Here is a 26,925-nt window from a genome sequence, read left to right as displayed (position 1 = left end):
TATGGATGGAGGCCTCGGCCCCCGGCCGGGCGCGGCGGGGCAGGCGGCAGGCCCGGTCTGCGGGCTTCTCGCTCTTCCGGGCCGCGGTCGTCCTGCTTTCTGCCTTCGTAGTGCAGGCGCCCCCGGCAGGTGAGGCCTCCGCGGCCGCCGGTCGGCCTGGGCGTGGCTCCGGACGGGGGCTTTTGTGTCACAAGCAGCGCGGACCTCCTGAAGCGCCTTCCCGGCCGGCTCCAGACAGGAGTCCTAGGGAGGAACCTGCGTGATAAGGGAGCGCAGGACGGGGACGTTATTACCGTGTGCACAGTCACGTTTTCTAGTTGGGTCCGCTCTTATAAAACGCCCTGAGTGGTCGGTGCGGCTTCGCCAGCGCCACCTGCGCCCCGGTGGTGCTCCGAGTAGCTCGCAATGGAGCCGGCGGCCCCGATTTGTGGGTGTCCGCGGTGCCGGAGCGCCATCTGTTGGTTCTAGCAGTAAATGCAGGGAACTCTGGGTTTTCAGTTTTGATATTTTGCTGCCCGTTTGTTTCCTCCGCTAAGATGCTGATGAACAAACACGAAAGTGAGAGTTAACTTGGACTGTTGTTATGTAACTAGACAGGGTTTGGCTGCGTTTTTTGTGTTCATATTTTAGGCTTTTATAAAAATAAAGTATCTCCGAGACTTGAATAATAATAAACAAGAAAGTGATTTGTTTAAAATGCTAAAAATTGTTCAAATAGGGGAGAATGTATAAAGAAGTCCTCCCAAGAATATAAACGTAGAAGGGCTGTGGCGATGGGCACGGGAAAAGGAAGAGAAAGGAAAGGCATGGAGTGAAGCTCATAGGAGAAAACAAACCTAGGCATCGGGACTGTAAAGGTCAATCTTGTGGTAGAAGCAGGAAGTAGCAGTAACCTTTCATTACCCTCTAGGGAATGGGTGCTTCTTGAGCTTGGCCCAGGGTCCTATACTAGATAACGGTAGGGTGTGCATGCCTTCTGGTCCAATAAGAAAATCAGACTTAAGGGTATAAAAAGTACAATAAGCGGTACAAAAGTGAAGAATAAAGACTTGTTAACACATTTTAAAGTTTATAAAATACTCCATTCAATTCCTCCAACAACTCTGTAAATCTGAAATTTAGTCTCATTTTGCAGATGAGAAAACTGAAGGGTTTAAACTGAGGTCTTTTGACTTTGAACACCATACTCTTTTTGCTTTCTTCCCTCTCTATTCAAGGTCTTGGGTAATTCTTTATAGCATTTTTTAATATTGTTCCTCCCATTAGTTCCATGCACACTAGTATACCCATCACACTTTCCTATTCAACAGTGACTGGAGAATAGCAGAGTATATCATATTTAACAATCATTATGTGATATTTACTATGTGCAAGATACAGTGCTTGATGCTCATTCTTGATTAGTTGGCACAAACACTGATCCTATTATAAATGGAGCTTTTAATCTAATAAGGACAATTGTATATGTGCACAAAGAACCCTAATACAGTGTAGAGTGGGCATTACAAGAGAAGTGCTGGTGACAGACTGGAAAAGGTCAGAAATGAGATTGGCAAACAGATGGTTTAAAGGAGGAGGGGACATCACATGATCTGCATCTTGAAGGAGGCTGAATTTTGACTTAGAAATGAAGAAAAAATTCTAAGTGAACATAGAAAAAGCTGGAGGGAAGAGATAATGGGGGAAGCAGGGGAGAGATTAATTTTATTGCATGATAAGGGCAGTATGGCTGGAACAAGGACACCATTGTCAGGGGGCACAGACAAATGGTTCACCCCCTCAACCAAGATCAAGTGTACTATAATGCTGTGCGATTTGAATGTCTTGGAATTTCTCACAAGGCAGATTGTTGCTCATTTCCTTTTTGTGTTTTTCATAGTTGGGCATTTTATTCGATTACCAAGAGGTTTTCACTTGTCCAAAGATGTGCCGAAAATAGTGGGATCATCAAACTCTCCAGGTATCAATAGATTTCCTATAATTTTCAGAAAACGATTAGCGTTGATTTAAGTTTTATCAGCCTTGTCCAAAAGTCTACTGTTCCTCAGCTGTTATCATCTCCTGTGGCCTCTTCCTTCTATGACATTGGATTAAAGTTGTTTCCATGTAGTTAGATGAATTCAAACCTAATCTCCACAGGTAACTGTGTTAAGTGTGCAGAAATAGTTATTTCTAAATGTTATGTAATTAGAGTTGCCTATAGTGTTTTCTTGTTATTATATAATAATTACCATATTATTAAATATATACAGTTCAAATATATTAAAAGTTTTTTCAAGTGAGATCTATATATTATAAAGACTTTGGATTCATAAGATTTTGCAGTAGTCATGAGGCATAGCAAGTAATATTTTTTGAATATTTTCTTAATCAGGTAAATTAACGTGTCTTAAAATTTATCCTTTAAAACATATAATCTAGTAGTTTTTAGTATATGAATAAGTTTGCACAATCACCCACACTATGTAATTTTATATTTCATCATTCCATGAAGAAATGCCATATCTATTCAGCTATCATATCGTAGCTCCTGGAAACCACTAATCTGTTTCCTGTTTCTATGAATTTGCTTATTCTGGACACTTAATATAAGGGGAATGACACGTGTGTGGCATTTTGTGTCTGGCTTCTTTCACTTAGCACAGTGTTTTCCAGGTCCATTCATATTACGGAATGTGTCAGTACTTCAGTTCTTCTTGTAGCTGACTGATATTCCATTGTGTGGTGTGCCACCCATCAGTTGGCAGGTGTTTGGGCAGCTCCCACTTACTGGCTATTTTAAACAACGCTGTTGTGAGTGTTGCTGGCCGAGTGTCTCTGTGCTCACACACTTCCGATCTGCTTAGTCTGTGTGCAGTGGACTCTCATTGTGGTTTTCATTTGCATTTCCCTAATGAGTAATGATGTTGAACCTCTTCTCTGGTGTTGTGAGCCATTTGCATACCTTCATATAGAAATTCCTATTTAAGGTCCTTACCCATTTTTAAATTGGATTGGTGTTTTTATTATTGAGTTGGAAGAGTTTTTTAAAATACATTCTGGGTAGTGGACTCTTACCAGAGATTTGACTTAAAAATACTGTTTCCATTCTGTGGACTGTGCTTTCATTTTTTAAATTGTGTTTCTTAAAGCACACGTTTGAAACTTTGATGAAGTCTGACTTCCTTTTTCAGTTTGGTGCTGGCACTTTGAGTGTTGTGCCTTCGAAACAATTGCATAATCGGCACTTGCAAAGTTTTAATCCTGTGTTTTTAGATGACTGTTATAATTTAGCTCTTATGTTAGGTTTTTAACCATTTTAAATTAGTTTTGAATACAGTGTGAGGTAGGAGATCATACTTTTTTTTTTTTTGCACGAGGATATCTGTTGTTCCAAAGCCACTTGTTAAAGAGCATTTTCGTTCTCAAGACGAGGAATTGTCTTGGTGCTCTTGCTGAAAAGCAGTTCCCCATAGATGTCTTTTTTTTTTTCTGGATTCTAAATTCTTTTCCATTGACTTATATGTCTGCCCTGGGGCCAGTGCTACACTGTCTTCATTACAGCTGTTCTATACTAAATTTTGAAATTGTTAAGGATGGTTTGTTGAAATTTGCCACTTTAAAGATTGCTCTGACTATTCTGGGTCCCTTGAAATTCCATGTTAACTCTATCATTAACTTGTCATTTTATGCAAAAGTCCATTGGGATTTTAATATGGATTACCTTAAATATGCAGATTGACTTTGGGATATTACCACCTTAACACTACTAAGTCTTCCAACTCATTAATTGGAAGACTAAACACCTATTTAATTTAAGTGTTTAGTTTCCCTCAGTGATGTTTTGTGGTTGTCAGTGTATAAGCCTTACACTTCTTTTGTTAAGTTTATTCCTAAATATTTTGATGTTATTGTAAATGCAGTGGTTTTCTTTATCTAGATTTTGGACTGATCACTCCTATTATCTAGGAATACGACTGAATTCTGCAAACTAATATTGTGTCCTGCCACCTTGCTACCTTGCTGAACCTTTTATTAGCTCATGTGTGTGTGTAAGGGGAGGAGGAATGAATCTTTAGGGTTTTCCATATGTGACATCATGTCATTTGCAAATACAGGTAGTTTTATTTCTTTCTGTCCAGTCTGTATATTTTTTTCTGTTGCCAGTTGCTCCAGCTAGAAACTCCTCCAGTTTAATGTTGATGGTAGGAGACACCTTAATCTTATCCCTGATCTTAGAGGGAGGGAAAGGTTTCCGCCTTTTACCAGTAAGTATAATGGTAGCTGGGAGCTTTTTGTAGAAGCCCTTTATCAGGTTGAAGAGGTGCCCTTCTGTACCTAGTTTGTTAACTGCCTGAGTCATTATTGTGAAAGGGGGCTGGGCTTTGTCAAATACTCTTTCTGCATAAATTGAGATGGCCCTGGGGCTTTGTCCTTTATTCTAGTGATGTGATATGGTATTACATGGAGTGATTTTTGTACTTTGAACTAGCCTTGCATTCCTGGGATAAATAGCCATTGATTTTGATGTATAGTCCTTTTTCATGCTCCTGGGCTTGGCTGCTAACAACTGAAGGATCTTTATGTCTCTGTTCATGAGGGAGATTTATCTGTCATGTTCTTGTGTTGCACCTGTCAGATGCTGGTCTCAGGGTAACAGTGGCTCTGTAGAATGAGGTGAGGTGTGTTCCCTCCTGTTGTATTTTTCGGGAAGTGTGTGAGAGCTATTGTGGATTAATTCTGCTTTACTTGTTTGGAAAAACTCACCAGTGAATTCATCTGGGGTGGACTTGCTTTTTGGGAAGTTTTCTAATCACTCATACAAACAATGTGCCTGTTTTAGGTCTATTCGGACTTCCTATTGCATTACAGTCCCAGGTGAGAAGTAAGCTACTGATTGCACTGAGGATCACATGTGTGTAATGCATTGCTTCCCTCTTGCTGTCTTGAAAATTCTGCCTTTGTTTTTGGATGCTGACTGCTAATTATGATGTGTCTGGGTGTGGGTCTCTGAATTTATTGGAGTTTGAGTTTATTAGCATCTTGGAAGGGTAGATTCATGGTTTTATCAAATCAATTTTGGGAAGATTTGCCATCATTTCTCAAATATTTTTCTGTCCCCCCCTTTTTCCAGTTTTTAATGGGACTTGCGTTATGTGTGCACTGACATGCTCAGTGGTTCCCCGCAGGGGAACTGTTAGTTTATAGTAATTCTTTTTTTCCACTGTTAGATTGGATGATCCCAAATTGACTTACCTTCAAGTTTATTTTTTGTTTCACCTGCTCAGATCTGGTGTTGATTCTTTGTAATGAATTTGCCAATTCAGTTATGCCTTGTAGTTCAGCATTTCTTTTGACTCTTTTAAATAATTTCTGTCTCTTTATTGGTAGTCTCTACTTGAAGAGCCATCATTTTCATACTTTTCTTCAACAAATTAGGAATGATGTTCTTTGATCATATTTAAAATAATTGATTTAAACTTCTTTGTGCAGGAAGTTCAAACTCTGGGCTTCCTCAGAGATAGTTTATCTTGGTTACTTTCTTTTCTTCCTGTTTGTGACTCCACTTTCTTGGTTTTGCATGCTTCATATTTTTGGTTGAAAACTGGACTTTTTAAGTCACATAATGTAGCAACTCTGGAGATTCCCCCTGCTCCGGTGTCGGTGTTGTTGCTCCTTGCTGTGAGTGTTTGTCAGCAACTTCTCTGTGCTCAGCTCACTCGGTAAAGCTAACTGCCAGAGACCCATCAGCCACCCAGAGCTGGCCTGTCTCCCAGCTGGCCTGTCTCCCAGTCCCTGCTGAGGGCCCTTGAGTGCTCCTTATGGCATCCCTGGAACATTTAGCTGGCCACTGACAGCTCGATCTTACTCTTCCCTCTCTGTGGTGCAGAGCCTCAGCTTCAGCCAGAGGTGAGAACTGGAGGTCTCTTGGTCTTCAGTGAGCATGCCAGTCTCTGTCACACATCCCACCTGTCCATGCATGGGACCCCCTGTTTTCCCAGGGGTGTAGCATAGAGTTCTCATGGGCATGCACTTCTCCTTGGCTCCCTTGGGCTGTTACTCAGTGCATCAGGCAGTTACATCCAAAGGACAGCCTCTGGGTGTCAGTGACAAACAGCCTTGGAAGAGAGCTTTGTACAGCAAGTACACTCCAGATTAGGTTAAGTGAAATCATCCTCGTGAGCAGTATCTTTTAGGAAACTGCCAGAAATGTCAAAAAAAAACAACAGCTGTCCAGGAAGGAGGCCTTGGAGACCCTTGAAATTGCCCGCCTCTCTCCTGGCAGCCATTGTCCTTGTGACTGTGGTGTTGTGGCTTCCTGCAGAGCTGAGGAGGGTGGGGATGCTGAGAGTGAGAGAGCCATGCGCTCTCTGTCCTGCCCAGGCCTTGGTCTTCCAGGCCCACCGTGACAAAGTTCCCCGGGAGGGAGGGAGTGAATAGCAGTCATGGGCTGTCCCAAAGTTCTGGAGCTGGCAGTCCCTGGGTGGGGGGGGGGGGGGTTAGGGGGGCAGCAGGGGCTCTTGTGGAGGGTAGAGGGAGGGTCTGGTCCAGTCCTCCTCCTCTGCTGCACGCAGCGTCCTCTCCCAGCATCTCTTCATGGGGCTTCCCTCTGCATCTGTCTGTCTGCACCTTCCCCTGTATCAGGACCCCATCACGTTGGACCTGGGTCCGCCCTCACAACCCCACTTGAACTTGATCACTACTGTAAAGAGTCTGTCTTCAAACAAGCTTGCTCTCTAAGGGACTGGGGATTAGGACTTCACCATATGACTTTGCAGATACACTCAAAGTCATGGTATATGGCATAATCCCACCCATTACACCAAGATACACTTGTTTTTCTTGAATATGTTTTTACTGGGTTCTTGCAAGTCTGATTAACTTCCACAGTAATGAAAATGTTGAGTTCTAGCAATTTCTACCACTCTTCTCATTACCTTTAAAAGATAATTTTTGGAGTTTTTTGTTTCATCGTTTTCACTGATATCACAACTTTTATTACAGCTTTTGTTTTAAAACTATAACCTTAAACCTGAATTATAAAACACTTATGTAAAACTAATTTCCTGTTTCAATGCTTTTATATTGGATATTACTTATTCATGAAAATGGATTAACATTTCAGTTCATCATGTATTCATGTATTTTTTATATCACAAAGTATATTATTATATGATATTTTACTAGTTTGCCTCCATGGAATCCTGACTGCCTGGTTTTTTTAGTGCCTAGAATTTCTCCAGTTGCTTCTGCCATCCGAGGCCCCAGCACCTGTCTCCTCTGTTCCATTATCTTCTCTTTAAATTAGTCACGCATCACTCATTCTTTTCTCTTCAGTTGGCCTTTTATTTTTATTCACTCATATATCCATTGATTCGGTAGTCATTTATTCACATCCTTGTTGCATTTTTAATTCGCTCCATTGGGGGGAGATGTGTGTGATGGATGAATGCCGTGTTGTGAATTTCTTTCGGTGCCTGTCCCAAAGTGTCCCGGGTGCCTCGTGCCTGGGAGTGGAAGCTCACCATCCTAGGGCCTGGGCGGTCTGGGTCTCACTGACGTCGCTCTTCGGAACGGCTATGTCAGCAGACCTCCCCCGTGGCACTCACCCACATCCTCGCCAGCTTGAAATGTCACCCACGTTTTTCCCATCTGCTCAGCTGAAATTGCTGCTGCCTCTGCAACACCGTTTTTCTTGCTGTTTCAAAGATCTTTTCATATCGTTATGTTTCAGTTGTGACTCCATGAGTGGTTTCCTTTGTTGCAAGTAACTTCAGGTGTCCCGTTGCTCTTGCTCTCCATCCCTGATGTTAACTTTGCCTGTGTTGTATAGAAATGAACAGAAATTGTTAATATTTAAGCAGTTATTTGTGCTGCTGCGCTTCCGAAGATGAGAGGGCCTTAGTGACTGATGCGAGCAGAGCCATGCAGTAGAGTCACGTGTGCTGCCCTAGGGAGGCCCCCGGAGCTGGCCACGCAGGCGGCAGAGGTTACAGAGTGAGCTGCAGTGGTGGGCGGAGGGGCGTCAGGCTGAGGAGCCGCAGGAGTGGCGGTTTTGTGCAGTCAGCGTTTGTGAAAGAAGTTAGGGAAGAAAGGGGCAGTTTAAGGTAGACAGTAAAGAAGTAACAGAAGAGATTAATGGAGGAGATCAGGGAAGAAAAGTGGGTGAAATGGCTGTCTTTGGCTGTCCAAGTTAGTGGACAAACTTGGTAAATGTTTCATGAGAGAATGATGAAAGTAAAATATATATTATAAATACATAAAGGTAGTAAAATTTAAAAATAGTAACTTAATATTCTGAATAATGTTATACTAAATAAACTCAAAATACACATTTCTAAGACAGACTTGACTCCATTACTTAGTAGATTAATAATTAAATTTTCCTGATTGGTAATTAAAAGTTTGTTTTTCTACTTCTCCTAGCTAAGTAAAACAAAAGAGCACCAAGTTTTAGACTTTTTCTGGGACAAAAAACACTGTATATTATTTTAGAGAAAATTTATAAAAGAAACATACCCAGTTCATTTTGTGTGGCTATTGTAACTTTAGATACCTACCTTAATTATCCTAAATGCCGAATGACAATTTTGATACTGACGTTGGAAATGTACACTGATGGTGCCTCGGGCACACGCTGACCTTGTGTTTCAGTGAAGGTGTACGTCATGCTCCACCAGAGGAGCCCCCACGTGCTGTGCGTGACCCAGCGGCTGCGGAACTCGGAGCTGATCGACCCGCTGTTCCAGTGGCACGGGCCCAAGGGGAAAGTCATTTCAGGTAGGCGCTGCATCGGCTAGGTCGGTGTCACCCAGCCCTGTGGAGGAGAGGAGGAGTGGCTGTGTTGCCTGTGCGCTGGTCTCACCCCGCACTCCTGGTTCTGGGGCTGCTTTTCGGAGCTGTGGCCGGTTCCCACAGAACTCCTGCTGAGCCGAGACTGATGAGGCGCGACACCAACTGGGGAGTTCTCTGGCCACCTTCATGCCACACCTGTGTGTCACATTTGTTTGAAATTCAGGATGTCATTGTGATTGCCTTCGTCAGACTCCCATTAGTGACGCATGTGTGAAGGAGCTGTCTCAATCTGGGCTTTTGTTAAAAACACAGGGGTACTCTGAGCCGCAGCCCTGTAGACATGGCTGTGTTTGTTCTGTGCAGCCCCCCACAGGGGCAGTTTGAGACTTCACTAGTAGTTATAGTTTCCTACCTTCTATTTTATGTTTCCATCCAACCAAAATCCTGACAATGTGGGTATTTGAATTTAACCTAAATATTATTATCAACTTTGAAAAATAAGGACTAAACTGCATGTGGAATATTTCCACATCAAAACCATGCTTTTAAACATGCAGTGTGGTGAGACTGCAGCTGTGTGTTGCCGCATCCCTGAGGCTGCACTGGTGCGAGGGGTGCTGGATGCCCAGCCGTTGGTCCAGAAGCGAAGGGGGACCCAGACCGCTCCCAGCAGTGGGCTCAGTTCCCCAAATTGCCGAGGAAACCAGGCCCCGTTCTCACAGAGGCACCTTCTCCACACGCAGCCACTCTTGTTGTGGCTCACTTGCTCGGCATTTTCTCCATTCAGCTTCTTGTTTGGCCATTTTGAAATGCATATCTCATTTTTATTCTAATTTTCATTTGCTAAATGCTGATTTGTTTTTGCAGTATAGTTCAAAACATGAAGATTAGTTCGGCCTTGCCAAGAGTTCAGATGAATGAATTTTCATCTTGAAGGTCTGTTCAGTGAAGCATCTAATCATCTTTGCACACCTTTTGAGGGTGTTTTTCTATACTGTTCTGTTCACCACGTGTCCTCATTTCTTTCTTAACCCTTATTGACACACTGGGAGAGCACTTGCGGATGACAACCCACAGGTTTGTCATCTTGGATGAAGGAAGAAATGTGCTTGTGCAAAAGCTTGCTGAAGAAACATTAGGGAAACACTTGTTTTCTTGTACATTTTAATGTCTCACAGTTGACTGATCTCGGCTGATTTGAAGGCCCGATGTGTGCAAATGCAGGTAAGAGGTGTGCAAGCACTGAAGCTGATAAACATCCATGCATGGACAGGCTCTGCAAGCCCAGGTGTGCCATCACCAGGGCTGGGAGCCCTTTCAGCAAGCAGTTTACAAAGTTCCCATCCAGCCCTTCTACCAAGTAAACATCATCCTCAACTTTTACAATATCATTTCTGAGTTTTCTATACGCATTTACCATGTATGTGAAGGCACACGTACAAATACACGTATGTATAAGTACATATGCATTTTGCAAGAGTATTTTTAGTATTTTGAATTTGATCAAAAGAACCAGTGCATACCATATTTGTCATGTGTCCGATTTAGTTCTAAGCAGTTCCACACACTGATGATTACATTTGGCAGCAGCCCTGTGTGGTAAGCACGGCCATATTCTCCATTCATGTGTGGGAAGCAGCTGTGTGTGTGCAAATGCGAGTGCACATCATGAGTGCCCAGCTCAGTGCAAAGGGCACTTTTGAGATTGCTCCGGGTGCGGCGGTGCAGGCAGTGCAGCAGGTGCGGAGCTGGGGTTAGGAGACACGGCTAAGGTCAGCGGCCCTGGTCAGCAAACCCCAGGCACCCGCATGCCCCCGACTCCCGCGAATGAGTCTGCAGGTAAATCGTGTGGTTTCCCTCCACGCAGAAATCAGTTGTCTTCCAGTTGTCTTCCCTCCGCCTCCTGCGGTGGAAGAGACTGAGCCCCGCCCCTGTTGCTCCCCAGAAAACAGCACCACGCACATCACGTCCACGGGCAGCCTGGTGTTCCAGGACTTCGAGGAGGGCATGACTGGGGTCTACACGTGCTTCCTGGAGTACAAGCCCACGGTGGAGGAGGTGGTCAAGAACCTCCAGCTCAAGTTCATCATCTATGGTGAGACACGCCTCTGGGCCGCCCTGTCGCTTCCCATCTTCTCCAACTCCGGCCTGTTTGACAGCTCTCTTGGAGCGCGCCTTGTTGTTTCTGCGCTCTCACAGTCCAAAAGAGGTCACTGCCGGCAGCCCTCTCAAGGAGCGCTTCGGAAGGTGGCCCTGGGGAAGGCCGGGCTCCCTCCTTCGGAGGGGTGTGGTTTGCAGGGGCGTGGAGGCCACGAAGTCGGCGAACAACAGGGACGCAGGTGTGGTGCGCAGTCTCACCGCCCGCTACCTGCCAGCCGAGTGCCCCGCAGCTCCCCAGGTCGAGTGCCTGCGCCCTGGTCCCGCAGCTGTGCCGGACGCTCGAGTGCGTCGGTCGTCTCCACTGCTGAGAGTCAGGGTTGTGCAGGCGCCAGGTGCCGACACTGTGCGGGGCTCTGCGTGCCGTGGGCGGGTTTTGGGGATGGGGGTTTGCAGCAGTGCTGCGCCACTTCACACCCCCAGCAGTGGGCCAGGCGGGTCTCCGGATCCTGGCCTGCTGCCGTGGTGTCATCGTCTCCGATTTCAGCCCTTTTGGAACGCGCAAACGTTTCAGTTTTCACTCACATGCGCCTCGTGTCTGAAAGTCTCCAACACGTTTTTTGAGCGTATCTGCCATGGGCTCGTCCTCTCTGGCAAAACGTCTTCTGATATCTTTTCCTGTTTTCTAACGGATTGTTTGATACATTACTGTTGAGTTTTTCAGAATTTCTTTAAAACTGTGTTTCTAGATACTGTTCTTTTACTGATTGTTATTTTCAAATATTTCTTTTAGGCTGTATCTTGTCCGTTCAGTATCTTAATGGGATCTTTCTCCCAAAAGGGAGCATATCCAGAACACTTTCTTTTTAAAATATATTTTGCTGATTATGCTATTATAGCTGTCTCATTCCCCTCCCCTTTGTTCCCCTCAGCCCTGCACCCGCCTCCCACCCACAAACTCCCCCACCCACTTAGTTCATGCCCACAGGTCATAAATATAAGTTCTTTGGCTTTTCCATTTCCTATACTGTTCTTAACCTCCCCCTGTCTATTTCCTACCTACCATTTATGCTACTTATTCTCTATACCATTTCCTCCATTCTCCCCTCCACTTACCTACTGATAACCTCCATGTGATCTTCACTTCTGTGATTCTGTTTTTGGTCTGATTGTTTGCATTGTTTTTGTTTTTGTAGGTTTGATTGTTAATAGTTGTGAGTTTGTTTTCATTTTACTGTTCATATTTTTGATCTTCTATTTCTTATATAAGTCCTTTAACATTTCTTATAATAAGGACGTGGTGATGATGAACTCCTTTAACTTGAACTGCTCTGGGAAGTACTTCATCTGCCCTTTCATTGTAAGTGAAAGCTTTGCTGGATAGAGCAATCTTGGATGTAGGTCCTTGCCTTTCATGACTTGGAATACTTCTTTGTAGCCCCTTCTTGCCTACAAGGTCTCCTTTGAGAAATTAGCTGACAGTCTGTTGGGAACTCCTTTATAGGTAACTGTCTCCTTATCTCTTGCTGCTTTTAAGATTCTCTCCTTATTTTAATCTTGGGTAATGTAATTATGATGTGCCTTAGTGTATGCTTCCTTGGGTCCAACTTCTTTGGGACTCTCTGAGCTTCCTGGACTTCCTGGAAGTCTATTTCCTCTGCCAGTTTGGGGAAGTTCTCCTTCATTGTGTTTTCAAATAAGTTTTCAGTTTCTTACTCTTTCTCTTCTCCTTCTGGCACCCCTATGATTTGGATATTGGAACGTTTCAAGTTGTCCTAGAGGTTCCTAAACCTCTCTTCACTTTCTAAAATTCTTTCTTCATTCTGTTCTGGTTGAAGGTTTATTTCTTCCTTCTAGTCCAAACCATTGATTTGAGTTCCAGTTTCTTTCTCTTCACTGTTGGTCCCCTGTATATTTTCCTCTATTTCACTTTTCATAACCTTCACTCTTTCCTCTATTTTGTTACTATACTCAACCATTTCTGTGAGCATCCTGATTACCAGTGATTTGAACTGTGCTTCTGATAGGTTGTCACTTAGTTCTATTTTTTCTGGAACTTTGATCTGTTCTTTTATTTGGGCCTTTTTTTTTTTTTGACTTGTCATGCATATTAAGTAGTAAGGGGTGGAGCCTTAGGTGTTCACCAAGGTGGGCAACCCACATCACAGGGGAGGGGTCTGAGAGGGAACAGTGCCACTTACTCTGCTCTCTGCCAGTTTTCAGTCACTTCCCCTACTTCCCACAAGCAAAGAGGGCCCATCTGGTGCTGATGGGTTTGTGTACGTTCTAGAACCATGTGGGTCTCTCCAACAAACTCTCCTGTGAGGCTGGGAGTTTCTCCTGCCGCTGCAACCCCTACAGGTGCTTTCAGTCAGAGGCTTTGGGTCTTTATTTCCCCTGCTGGAACCCTGAGTTGTGTGGTCTGTCTCACACCCCAGTTGTTCCTCCTGGTTTATGTGCACACCAGTGTGTGACCACCTACTCTGCCAGGCACTGCCTTGCTCACCCCGGCCCTCCAGCCACCACCTTGCCATGAGTCCTCTCTGCTCCAACTGCTCATCTCTGCCCCTTCTACATATCCAGATAAATGTTTCTTCTTTAACTCCTTGGTTGTTGGACTTCCATACAGTTCAATTTTCTGGCAGTTCTGGTTGTTTTTTGTTTTGAAATTTGTCGTTGTCCTTCTTTTGGTTGTGTGAGGAGGCAAAATGTACCTACCTATGCCTCTATCTTGGCCAGAAGTCCTCCTTTTCTTAATTATAATATTTTTTTAACCTTTGACTCTCTTTACCCCAGCCCCATTCTCTGCCTCTGACAATCAACAATCTACAGTACATTCTCTGTGCTTACAAGCTTGGGTTTTTTTGGTTTTTTTTTTTTAGATTTTACATGAGGTAACACATGGTATTTGTCTTTCCCTGTCTGACTTACATCACTTTGCATAATGTCCTCAAGATCCATCCATGTTGTCGCACATGGAAGCATGTTATTCTTTTTCAGATTCCATTTCATACCTATCACCACAATTTCTTTAGCCATTGCTTTCTCAGTGGATACTTGGTTTGTCTCCCAATTTTGTCTATTGCAAATAGTGCTGCAGTGAACATGGGGGTGCACACGTCTGTACTCGTTAGAATCTTTACAAAGTTCTCTATTGCTTCATAAATTAATTTTCTTTTAGGTACCTTGCCCTTACCTTTTTGTTTTCTTCTCTTTACTGCTCTGGATTTACCCAAAGTTGGGGTGAGATAGTCTGTGATTTTCACTTAGTTTTTATTTTCTTCAAATAAATACCCAGAGTGGGATTGCTGGATCCTACGATAGTTCTATTTTCATTTTTTTAGAGAACCTCTACACTGTTCTTCACAGTGGCGGCACCGATATATATTCCTACCAACAGTGCACATGGGTCCCCCCTCTCCTCGTGCTAACACTGGTTGTTTCTTGTCTTTTTAATGCTAGTTATTCTTATTGGGATCGCATTCTGATACGTGTGAGCTGATATCTCATTGTTTTGGTTTGTGTTTCCCTGAGGATGAAGTGTGTTAAGCATCTTGTCATGTACCTGTGGGCCAAGTGTATGTCTTCTTTAGGAAAATTGTCTATTCATATTTGCTACCAACTTTTAAAATTGGGTTGTTTGGTTTTGTACTATTGAATTATATGAGTTCTTTATATATTTTGGATACTAATCCTTTAGAAGGTATATGATTTGCAAATATTTTCTCCCATTTTGTAGGTTGCCTTTTCATTTTATTGATGGTTTCCTTTGTTGTGCAAAACCTTTTTAGTTTGATGTGGTCCCGCTTGTTTATTTTTGCTTTTGTTGCTTTTGCTTTGATGTCAGATTAAAAACGCACTGCCAAGACTATGTTGAGGAGCTTGCTGTGTATGTTTTCTGCAAAGCGTTACAGTTTAAGGTCTTATGTTCCAGTCTCTTCTCTGTTTGGAGTTGGCTTTTGTGTGTGGTGTAGGATAGTGGTCCAGTTTCATTTTTTTTCATGTGCTGTCCAGAAGATACTGTTCTTCCCCATAGCATGTTCTTTGCTCTTTTATCCTGTGCATAATGGGAGTCACAGGAGAGAAAAAACAGATAGAGGCTAGAACAATACTTCAAAAAATAATGTCCAAAAATGTCCGAGTGTGATAAAATGTATGAATCTACATATTCAGGAACATCAATGGAATTGAGGTAGGTTAAATGCACAGAATTCAATACTGAAACATTATGATCAAACACCAGGAGATAATCTTGAAAGCAGCAAAAAAAAATGAAGTAATCTGTTACATACTAAGAGTCTATAAGAAGATTAAAGGCAGATTTCTTATAAAAAACCATGGAGGTCAGAAGGCAGTGAGATGACATATTTAAATAATGCATTTATTTCATATAATGATTTCTCTTGAACAGTTGCAATCTATTTGACTTGCTTAACTAACTGCTGTGTTATTCTCTGCTCCATGTCTCCCCAGCATATCGTGAGCCTCGTTTCTATTACCAGTTCACAGCTCGGTACCATGCAGCTCCTTGCAATAGTGTCTATAATGTGTCTTTTGAGAATAAACTTCTACAGATTTTAAGCAAACTGGTTCATGACCTTTCATGTGAAGTTTCATTACTGAAGTCTGAGTGCCATCATGTTAAAATGCAAAAAGCTGGTTTTCAAAATGAATTGTTTTTTAAATTTGCAGGTAAGTATATGCAATTTTTTTAAGAAAATAAATTGAGACTACAAAGCTAATTTTAAAGACCTGTGGATTACCAGTACTAGTTTCGAAGTATAAATGTTATAAAACTGGTATTTTCATGTTCTCTACTTTGACTTAGTTCTTCTAGCCTTCAAAATAAAATTCCACTGATTTATGTACTTAATGAGAAGTTTGTACTCAACTAGCATAAACTTTGCTGTGATAATTTACTTTAGAATGGAATTTAGTAAACTAAATGTCTATTATTTGGCTACAAAAATTCTATTTGTCCAAGTGTCTAATTATAGTAAGACTGGTTAATGTTTTAAACAGAGTGAACATTCTAACAGCTTAGGGTGTTTTTTCTAATAATGCAGAGTGGAAACCCAATACTTCTTGGAAGACAGTAGTGTTTCAGAGTAGGAAGGGGGAGTCCTCCGGTTTTGTCCTTCCCTTCCTTTGTCCTTGCTGCTGCTCCACAGGCTTCATAGGCTGCCCTGGTTCCTCTTTCTTTCCGCCCCCAGAGTGTGGTCCCAGCAGACCTCTCTTCACGCCAACTGGCCCCTTCCATTACAAGATGAAGTGTGTGCTAGGAAACTTCCAGCACATTCCTCACCGAGTTGTTGTAACGATCATTTACAGAGTTTCTCTTTGGTTCCTTTTCATAAATGCTTTCTCTCTATTGATGTTATCTATTTGTTGAGACATCATTTTTCTGTGTTTTTGTCCATTATTTTCTTTAGTTTTTTTAATAAAAAAATGTTTTCTGTTATTGATTCCAGAGAGAGGGGAGGGAGGGAGAACGAGAGGGAGAGAAGCATTGGTGTGAGAGAGAAACTGGTCAGTTGCCTCCTGCATGTGCCCAGACTGGGGCTGAACATGCAGCCCAGACATGCAGCCTGACCGGGAGTTGAGCTCACGTGACCTTCCGGTTTGTGGGGCAACGTCCCAGCTGCCTGAGCTGCCATGGTCAGGCCGGGGCATGGACTGTGGTCAGGACGGTTGGTTCAGAGTTCACGTCTAGTAAGTCCAGTGTCTGTGCTGCATCAGTGACAATATCTGTTGCTTTTTAGTGCATGGTCCATATTCTCCTTCCTTCGCCTTGGAAATTTTTTTGAAAAGTGCGTATTTTGAATATTCTAATATAACTCTCTTGAAATCAGACTCATCAGCCTCTTTTGTGTTTGTGGTTGTTTGTGTGGGTGTAGATTTTTGTTTAGCGACTTTGTAAACCGCTTCTATAAAACTGTGTTCTTTGTCGTGTGCAGTCTCTGATGTGTCAGCTGTGAGTCGATGCCAGATGGTGATTTGATACAGATCTTTTTAGATGCTGTGTTTGAGTCAACTCACGTGAACCGAGCATTCCCTTGGTTGTTTGAAACAACGAACTGTTTTCCACTGTTCCAACAAATTGGCTCCGGCAGCTTTGGCCGTGTTTTGGCATTTCTGAGCCAGGACATGGCCTGCAGTTTCCACCTCTGCCGCGTCCACGGTGTCATTCTGGTGTCCTTGTTGTCCAATCTTGTAGAAAGCTCATCTTGATAAAAAGGCAGGTGGTTTCCTACAGGGGCAGTCATCCGTCCAACGTCGATGCCATGGGCATCCCATAGGAGGCGGAGGCGCAGGCCTGGGGAGCACACACTGTGATCCAGTGGGGCCCAGTTTGCCTAGCGGCCGGGCGGCGTAGGCTGCCTGCTGGCTCTCCTCTCATTGCTCCCAGTGCTCTCTTAACCAGGGCCCTGGGTCAGTAACTCGGGTAACCATTACCTGCACCGATTCTGGAAACCTGTCGCTTTGCTGGTTCTGTTACTGGTTCCAGTGGTTTTGCTTTAGTTTAATGAATAGATTTCAGTGAATCTTACAATCTACTTAAACTTTTGTAAAGATTCGAATTAAACAATTGTGTGTTACCATAACGACCCCATCTCACGGTTGCGTGGTGTCAACACGCAGCACACGTGGTTCCCCATCTTCTGTGTCACCACACTTTACCACCAGTGGACGATGCTTGAAGGGCTTTGCTGCATTTGGCCAGTGCTCGTTATAATTCCATCGCGTGTTTGTGACACGTAGGTGATTTTACTTTTCTTTGGTTTAGATTTAGTGTGGTCTCATTTTAGAAGAAGTTAAGGTAAAAATAGGCCATAAAAACCCTTCCCTCCAAATTTAGAGCCTAATTTGGAAGGCTGCTCCAGATGAACAACTGTTCTGTCTGACTCTGCAGAACCACTGTGGTGCATTTTGTTGCCTTGTCTGCACCGTAATCTCTCACTGCGCCTTACGGGGCAGTTCAGGTGGCTGCTGCTCACCCACTCTTTTGCTACTAACTGAATTACTATGAAGCCTTTGAATTTTTAAAAATTCTTCTTTCAACACAAAGTGTAAAAAAAAAGGTCACATTAAGTGTCAGAACAGTGCTTGTTTCCACAGCCGTGTGGATGTGACTGCAGACAGGCTCCACTAGGAGCCGCATGCAGGTGGCTGAGTGTCACGGGCAGCAGCTGCCCATGGGAGGCTCTGCTCCTGGCCACCAGCAAAGCTTAGGAGGGGGGCTGAGGGCAATTGAGACCAAGACCTTGCACTTTCCCTTCTCCCCATTGCCACTGGCAAGGCCCAGGCCCAATTCCAAGTCTCAGGGGCACCTGGTCCACATGTAGGCTGGGGCAAGGGTGTGGGTGCACAGAGGGTGAGCGACCAGGGCCCACAGCTAGTCACTTGTCCCGCTGCTCTTCCACATCACACCTCCCCCTGGGAATCTGGTAATGGCTTTCTTTTCTCTCACACTGAGAACCAAACCAACCCCCACAGCCACATGTCCTGCTCCAGCCCCTCTGCTTTCTCTGCTCGGTGGCCACACTTCCTTCTTGTCATCCTTCCAGTGCCCTGTGCGAGTTTCCACGTGGACCAGTCGGACTTTCTCATCTCAGAGGCAGCCCGGTCCTCCACTGGGTCACTTGAATGCCATTGGTTGTCAACCAGTTTACAACCGTAATGCCATCACCACCTCAGGATTCCAATCCTTCTTCCCCACTCCCATTCTTTTCTTCTCTAACCCTCGTACTTACCACCTTTCTACACACCGTGCTTGTGTCCTAGACTCCTGGTACGGAGCAGCTCTCAATAATTATTTGTTGAGTGGCGGGGTCCATGGGAGCCTGCACGGAGGGACGTGTGTGTGATTTCTGCCACCGCGGGCACTGCCACCCTCCACCTCACCCAGCTTACAGCATTGTCACTGTGGGTTATCACTGTTGAGTGATGAAGAATTAGTCAAATGACACACACTCTATGGTTAAAATGATCCTGTTGTTAAAATTTTATTAACACAATTGTGTTTATTAACACAATAGCCAAACATTAACTATAAAAAAAGCTGAATAATTTTTAGGTTCACTGTAATTGAGAGGTTTTCCTGATGCTTGTGAAACACATATTTTGCTGAGGATTTTAGCTAAGAAAAGGGGCTTTAACATTAGGAAAATCACATCATTTTTTGCTGGAGGAGAAATAGTTGATAAATGAGATACTTTGTATTTAAAAAGCTAATTTAAGTATTATGATACAGCACATTAGATCCATTACAAAAGGAACGTGTTTTCTCAGTTTCATGCTTGGACACTGAAAAAGAACCCAAGCCGTGTGAGGACCAGAGCTGTGACTACTCCAGAAGGCTGTCCAAGGTAGGTCTTGGGAGGCGGGGCAGAGACAGGCCACGCCTCGAGTGGGCGGTGCAAGTGACCATCCTTGCTGCTTCTAAAACCCGCACACTGGGGGCATTCAGTAAGAATAATAAAACTCCATCACATGATGAATGATGAGAATTTAACAAAGCTAATATTTTTATGAAATCCTTTGAAATTCAGGATTTTAACTGCATTGAGATGATTCCTTTTTTATTTGGCCATGTTCAGTGTTTCAGAGTGATTTGCACTGTTAGTGACTAAGTAATAGATTTACTCTATAATGTTTACTGGCTGCTCTCAGAGGGCTCCACCCCCAGAATGCTGCGCCTGCAATTGGGATGAAAATTACACTGTAACTGTCAGGATTTCACTCAGTTCTTTCTTCTACATTGTGCTTAAAATGTTGTTCATATTCAGTAAATTTATTATGATATCTTCCTATCTCTGATCATTCTAAATGACCATGAACACTTTATAAAATCACTTTTAAATATCTGGAATATTACATTATTTTCATTATGATAACTGTAAAACTTTTCCTGTTGGAGGTGGAGGTGTTACATTCTGAGGTCAGTATCCATTACTTTTGTCCTGAAGTTAACAAGCTGGTGGGTTTTTCTCTTTATAGTAATTTATTTATTTATTTTTAAGTATATTTTTACTGGATTTATTGGGGTGACATTGGTTAATAAGGTTGTATAGGTTTCATGTGAGTGATTCTAGAGCACATTGTCTGTATGTTGTACCGTGTTCACCACCCCAAGTCCAGTCTCCATCACCATTTATTGCCCCATACTCTCTAATGTTTATTCAGCCCTATTAATTCCTTGCATTTTAACCAGATGATTAATTTATGGAAAGTTTCCATAATTGTAATTGGTTCTTTGTATCATCCAAATGGGTGTAGAAGTTTTGCTTTGTGTATCTGGAGTCCTTACCCACCTCAGGTGGTTCTTCAGCTCAGCCTGTGTTTGGCGCAGATAGCCCCATGTCAGCCGTCAGCTTGCTCGCAGAGTTGAGTTCCTGGTTCAAACGGTGTCTTCCTCCTTTCCATTTTCATCACATAAAGCAACTGTCCTTATTCTTCTTTTCAGAAGGAAAATAAGGGTGGGGAGGATTGAATGCGGGAGGTGGGGGTGGGCAGGGCAGGAGAGAGTAAAAGGGGGAAGAAGGGGGACAACTGTAATTGAACAACAATACAAAATTTTTTTAAAAAGAAGCAGGAATATGATTTACATGATCATTTTTATTCCCATCAGGTTTTCTCAGATCTAGTGTCATCGATTTTCTTTTCAGATGGAGTGTTAGGAAGCTAAGAGATTATGAGTGTGTTTCCTGGAACTTTTCATTGTAGTTTGGCAATTAAGTACGGTTTATTAGATGCAAGGTGTGCATCTAATTAATTCTTAGGCACTTTCTTAAGGAAAAATTGTTTGACTGAATAAATAATAATGAATTCACCCAAATTTATCCAAAGCACAGAAAATCATTTAAACTGTAAAAACATAGTAACCGAGTGATAGAACTGGAGTTGTGTAGATGTGTTGAATACAGTGTATTGAAAATCACTTTTACAGTCATGTATAGAAGTTTTTGTGAAGAGTGTAGTTTTTGAGACACTTAAAGGAGCCGGTCAGCCCGGGGGCCTGCTGGGGGCACTGACTGACCAGGACGAGCCCCCGAGTTTGCACTGTGACTAGATCGGAGGGGAAGTAGCTACAGTCGAGCAGAGCTGATTGGTGTGTGGACAGTTTGGACCGTCGCCCACACCTCATGCTTCAGCTGACAGAACCTGCCCGTCCCTGAGAAGGACACGCCTCTCATGACTTGTACGAGTCTGTCCAGAATGATCATTGCCAACAAAAAAAAGCCATTAACCATAGATCACAATGATGCCTTAATTATTTTGTAAATTAAAGTTTTTACAACCCAGAACTGTAGGTTTTACCTTATTCTGTGTTTTCTTTTGTTTTTAAACCTGATTTTTGTTTGTGGAAAGAGTGAATGATGTCCTTCTTAAAGATTCTTAAAGTGCATTACTTTAAGTACATTTGTTAGAGTACATTTAATTTCATAAAGCTTTATTGATTTTGGTCACAGTCCCATCCATGTTTCATTCCAAATGCCAAGTGACCAGAGCTTGGGTGCATGTCCAGTGGGTTCTTCATGCTGTATCTGGGAGTGCATCTGGAAATATCTGAGGTTTGAAGTCAATATCTTTTGATTTTTACATGTGTTATTTATATCCTAGGAATGCAAAAAAAAAGAACCTCAAGAACTTGGTTTTCCCTGCTTCTAAATACATAAGCAACCTATGTATTCTAAAATTACATATCTTTGTGAAAATAATTTTTTCAAATCGTGTTTCTACTTTAGGCTAAAAATCTCATAGAGCGGTTTTTCAATCAACAAGTAACGGTCTTAGGCAGACGTGCAGAGCCGTTGCCTGAAATATACTACATCGAAGACACCCTCCAAATGGTCTGGATCAACCGCTGCTTCCCAGGTTATGGGATCAACACCCTGAAACACCCCAAGTGTCCAGAGTGCTGTGGTACGTAAGCAGCCACGGTCTCGAGCTTCCTGCTTGGGGCACCCCTTCTTGTTGTTGTGCCCGAGAGAACGCCTGTCATTTGCTTTCCGCATGATTTAAATATTTCTGTAGTTTATTTGAATCAGTGTTTGAGAAGACTGTGTGCCTCTGAAAATATGCAGGAGAAGCAGCTGTTCTGGTTTCAGCCTTAGTGTCCATATTGTAGCGAAGCAGGATTAGGAGTGACAGGCGTTTGGGAGGAAAGACAAAATTATGAGCAGGAGTTTTTTACCCCACAAAGGGTCAGATCACACTTCTCCCAGAACCAACTGCTGCTGGGTTCACACGAGTCTAGTCTGGAGCAGGTGTCACGTACCTGCTTCGGGTTAAGTGTGTGAACCAGCAGTGGTTTCCCCGGCACCACAGGGTCAGAACCCCCTGACCCGCTTGCCCCCCACTCTCTGACTGTGCAGCCCAGCGTGGGCTGTGGGGCAGCAGGCTTCAGGTCTGTGAGGCACCCTTTTCTGGAGTGGGGTGAGCCCGTTTGGGGTCTTCGGGCTCCCTAATGAAGTACCAGATGTCACTGAATTAGTGCCACTGTCATTCAGTCTTCTCTGTTCTTTTCTCTTCTCCACTGTTTTAAATTAGGTTAAAAGCCTTTTTGCAAAACATTCTCAAAAGCTGTGCAGGTCTCCTGTGTGTGTCATGGCAATTGGTGCTGTTAGTCCAGAGGGGCAGACCTGGCGGCGGCCGGCTTTGTGCATCACATGGCCCCCGTCCATCAGAAGGTGTGCCCAGCCACACCCCGTCCTCCGCAGGGCCTGCGCTCAGCAGTGCAGTTCCCCGTGCTAGCATTCTCCCGTCCGGGCAGGCCAAGAGCTTCTGGAGTCAGGGGCAGTCCCTTATTGCTTAGCTGCGCCACTCTCTGTGGCGTTCTCTCTGCGCTTTCAGCCGCCGGGCGAATCCCAAGCCTTTCATTTGTTGTTGCTGTTGTTGGAATGTGGTTCTGCTCAGTATTCAAGTTCTTTAATACAAACGGCTATTCGCATTATTTATTTTGTTCCCTTGGAAACATTTTGGTAACCGTGTCCTTCCGGGTGTAGCTCTCTCCCTGACACTGCTTCGGTAGAGCCTACGGGTTTTCTCATGTTGTATTTTCATTTTCACTCACTTCGAAATGCTCACTTCTCTCTTGATTTCTTCTTTAAGCAATCGGTTATTTAAGCAATTGGTGATGTTTAATTTTCAAATAGTATGGAAACTTCCAGAGATCTTTCTTTTTACTGAAACCTAATTTATTTCAGTATGGACAAAATTTCTTTCTGGTATGTGTGCTGTGAAAATATTTTCCCAACTGAGGTTGGCATTTTTGCTTTAAGAAAAAAGAAGTTCAATTTATTACTTTTTATTCTGTGGTTTATGTGCCCATGTATTTTTTCTGTCCTGTGTGTTTTTTTAATTTTTTACATTCAATTGTTGATCTCTCTTGCCATGTTATTGTTCATATGTTTTATCTTTTTTTCTTCTTAAAGAAGATACTTTAACATTTCATGTAATACTAGCTTCTTGGTAATGAACTCCTTTGGCTTTTTCTTGTTTGGGAAGCTCTTTATATGCCCTTCAGTTCTAAATAATAGCTTTTCTGGGTAGAGTAGTCTTGGTTGTTAGTCCTTGCTTTTCAATATTTTGAATTTTTCTGGCTAATCCCTTCTGGCCTTCGAAGTTTCTGTTGAGAAATCAGCTAGAAGTTTTATAGGACCTCCCTTGTAGGTAGATAACTAATTGCTTTTCCCTTGCAGCCTTTAAGATTCTCTCTGTCTTTAATTATGCTGTGTCTTGGTGTGGGCCTCATTGGGTCCATTTTGTTTGGGACTCAGTGCTTTCCGGACTTGTGTCTCTTTTCTTCACCAGGTTAGGGAAGTTTTCAGTCATTGTTTTTCACATGGGCTTTCAATTCCCTGCTCCTTCTCCTTTCCATCTGGCACCCCAGGATGAGCACAGTGGTGCTTTTGAAGTTGTCCCTGAGGTTCCTTACACAGTCTTCATTTATTTTGGATTTCTTTGTTCTTTTTGCTGTTCCAACTGGGTGTTTCATGCTTCCTTATGTTCCAAACAATGGCTGTGATTTTCAGTTTCACCAGCTGTAGTGTTGATTTCCTGTGAATTACTCTTCTTTTTGGTTAGTGTGTCCTTCCTCCCTAACTGGTTCTCATTTATGGTTTCTGTGTCCTTCATAATGCTGTTGCAGTTCTCACTAAGTTCCTTGAGCATCTTTAGAACCATTGTTTTGAACTCTGTATCTGGTAGTTTGTCTCCATTTCACTTAGTTTCTCTTCTGGATATTTCTCCTATTCATTCCTTCGTGACCTGTTTCTTTGGGCATTTCGTCTGCGTGTCTGCACTTGCAGCTGTGTGTTAGATGGTGCTACTACCTCCCCTGGCCTTGGCAACATGGCCTCGTGCAGTAGGTGTCCTGCGGGGCCCCATGGTGCAGCCGGCCTGGTCACCCAAGCCGGGCGCCAACTGTGGTGACATAGTCATGCCATAGATTATTCTATGCCAGGGATGATGAGATTTGGTTAAGTTAGGCTAAGTAATTTTTTCAAAATTACACATTTAGCAAGTGATAGGAATACGATTCGGAATAGGGGTATTGTTAGAAATAAGCTGCGTGCCCTTTCCATATTTGGGCTGTCGTTTCACATGTAAATTATGGGCAATATTGTGGTCACACTTGTTTCACCTACGTCCTGGCCTCTGGAGCCTCTGCTGTAACTTGTTGGTGACCCAGTCGGCCTTTCCAACCCAGCCCCACTTGGTCAGGGAGTCCAAGCCAGGGTCACTGTCTCAGTCCAAGCCAGGGTCAGAGCGGGAGGCTAACACTGCACTTGTAGGAGGTGCGTAGAGGTGTCCGACTGCACAGAAACGAGTCGGGGACGGGCGGCCGCAGAGGGCGGGGCAGGGAGGTGGGGGTGAGTGATGGGTACAGGGTTGCAGTTTCTCCCAAATGAAAACATTCTGGCGGGTGTGTGAATATTCTTACCGCTGCTGAACTCTGAACCTAACAACAGCTAGCAGGGTACATTTTAGGTTATGTGCCATTTTACCACAATTAAAAGCAAAATGATAGTTTTCAAGGGAAAGAAACTTTCTTCGTTAGCCTGCGTTTGAGGATGCTGCTAACACCCCACTTTGTTCCAGTGATCTGCAGCCCTGGCTCCTACAACCCCAGCGACGGCACCCACTGCCTGCAGTGCAACAGCAGCCTGGCGTTCGGGGCAAAGGCCTGTCTGTAGCCTCGAGGCGAGCCCTCGGGTTTCGTGAGCATGAGAGTGTGTTTTTGAAAAATTAATACATAATAAATCACTATTATGCCAAAATTAAATGTATCAGATTTTACTAAAGAAATGGTGTCATCGTTTTCGTTGAAACACTGTGTGTCTAAATGTTTCATGAATGGTGCATCCAGTACCCTGTGTCCATTAGTGCCGGACCTGTATGTGCCTCCCAAGCATTTCCTCGGCCGTTGCTTTTCAAAAATAATTGCAGAAAACTGTATCGACTTAGCCCAAGAGATTTTCTGGGGTTTTTCAGAAACAGCCTGTGTTCTCAGCACAACACAGAGGCTCTTTCTTGGGCCGCCCTGTTCTTCCACATGCAGTTTATTTCAGTGCTTTGATTTAACTCTATGTCACTGCATTTCTTTTTTCCTGACCATTCACAGTTCAAATTCACAACTAAAAAGACCGCCAGTCCAATTATTGCTGTTTTTAGTGTCAGGCCCAGTCCCAGAAATACCGTGGGCTTTTATGCAGTGCCCTGTGGCCGCCTGGAAGCACTGATGCTTCAGGATGGAGTGATCGCTGTGCATGCCTGTACCAGCGCACAGACTGTCACCGGGCGGAGAGAGAGGACCGGGAAGAGGCCCCACCACCCCCGCCCCACTGCACTTCCACCAGGACCGCCCGCCTCGTCCCCTCCCATGCAGTGCTGTGTGGGAACACGAAACACCAGTCTGAAGATTTCAAATACATGAGTACTTTACAAAACTCATGATCTGTCCATTTTCTAGTTATCCTTGTATCTATATTTGTATCCACTTCATACTGTCCTGGAAATTTCTCTCTTTAGATTCCCTTTCTTAAGATATAAACATGTGTAAGTAGAAAATATACATGTCCTTGTTGAATTCTCCAAATGCTTCTGCAAGCCCTTCACTGTGCATTTTCTTGAGGTTCTTTTTTTTTTCCTTGCAGTCTCCTTTTCTCTTGTGTCTTCTTCAGCTCTGTGTTCCTGTCCCAGTTCCCACACCCCCTCATTGGTCAGTCCCTTGGGAACCCCCTCCAGGAGCTGCTCGGTGTCCCCGCAGCCATGCCCAGAGGAAGCCACTTCCCACGTGGACCAGCCCTGTTGGTTTTTGCCACCTCTCGTCCTTGGCAGATCCTCCGAAGTCTTGGACCTCTCGAGTGTCTTCTTCTGGATGCTGTTCCCGCACTGCTTTGGCGACCTGATTCCTAGCCCAGACAGCATCCTTTCAGAATGGTGTCAGTGTCCTGCCCAGGGGCAGTGGCCACCTGGGCAAAGGTCCTCCTTGGGCAACAGCCAGCCTTTAAAGCTGCTGTCCCCTCTTCACAGGGGCTGTCTCAGCTTTTGGAGGAGAATTTTTGTTCTGTATTTATTCATAAAGAAGCCTTTCTCTCTGCCCTGGTGGAAGGCACTGGGGCGAGAGCCTGCAAAGAGAATTTGAACTTCAGTGCTTTACTGCTGGAACCGCACATTTCTAGTCACATGGGTTAATGAGCATCGCGTGACTTTTAGAAGAGGACTAAGAGGTGCCATTGTGGTTTGTGCTGGGCGCGGTCACAGGAAGCCATCTGAAGGTGTCTTTGCTCCAGCTGAGCCCCCGCCCCGGTGCAATTTCCCACCCACGGTGATTTCTCATTCGAGTTCCGTCCAGCGCCCAGAGTCCTGCAGGCAGGAAACAGGGCTTCACCCCCCTTCTTGTCATCGCAGTGATTTACCCTCAGTGGGCGCTCAGTCTAGATTTGGGGGAACCCTTGTATTTGCCCTGCACAGGCTTCACGCAGTGGCTTTCGTCCCACCCTTCCCCCTGCACCTACGCAGGCTCTCACCCCCTTTCCCCTCCGT

General features: G+C 43.9%; 2 protein-coding genes across 2 annotated transcripts in view; one reads left to right on the top strand and one right to left on the bottom strand.

The window, feature by feature from the left end:
- Positions 1-5: 5 nt before the first annotated feature.
- On the top strand, positions 6-25,164 carry ZPBP (zona pellucida binding protein). Its single transcript, XM_037156041.2, has 8 exons — positions 6-129; positions 1,880-1,960; positions 8,635-8,760; positions 10,721-10,870; positions 15,346-15,564; positions 19,165-19,241; positions 21,621-21,798; positions 24,979-25,164. Exons 1-8 carry the CDS (start codon positions 6-8, stop codon positions 25,071-25,073), a joined length of 1,050 nt encoding a protein of 349 aa, XP_037011936.2. The 3' UTR covers positions 25,074-25,164.
- The window catches only part of VWC2 (von Willebrand factor C domain containing 2), a 50,975-nt gene continuing 44,315 nt past the window's right edge, over positions 20,266-26,925 (bottom strand). The window contains exon 4 of the transcript XR_005084059.2: positions 20,266-20,327. The gene's annotated coding sequence lies outside the window, so the exon portion shown is untranslated. The remainder of the gene's footprint in view (positions 20,328-26,925) is intronic.

Source organism: Artibeus jamaicensis, unplaced genomic scaffold, assembly GCF_021234435.1.
Source record: "Artibeus jamaicensis isolate MK-2021 breed Jamaican fruit bat unplaced genomic scaffold, CSHL_Jam_final contig_1016, whole genome shotgun sequence".
Classification (NCBI taxonomy): Eukaryota; Metazoa; Chordata; class Mammalia; order Chiroptera; family Phyllostomidae; genus Artibeus; species Artibeus jamaicensis.
The sequence above is the reverse complement of the archived record's forward strand: the minus strand, read 5'-3'. Positions and strand labels throughout refer to the sequence as shown.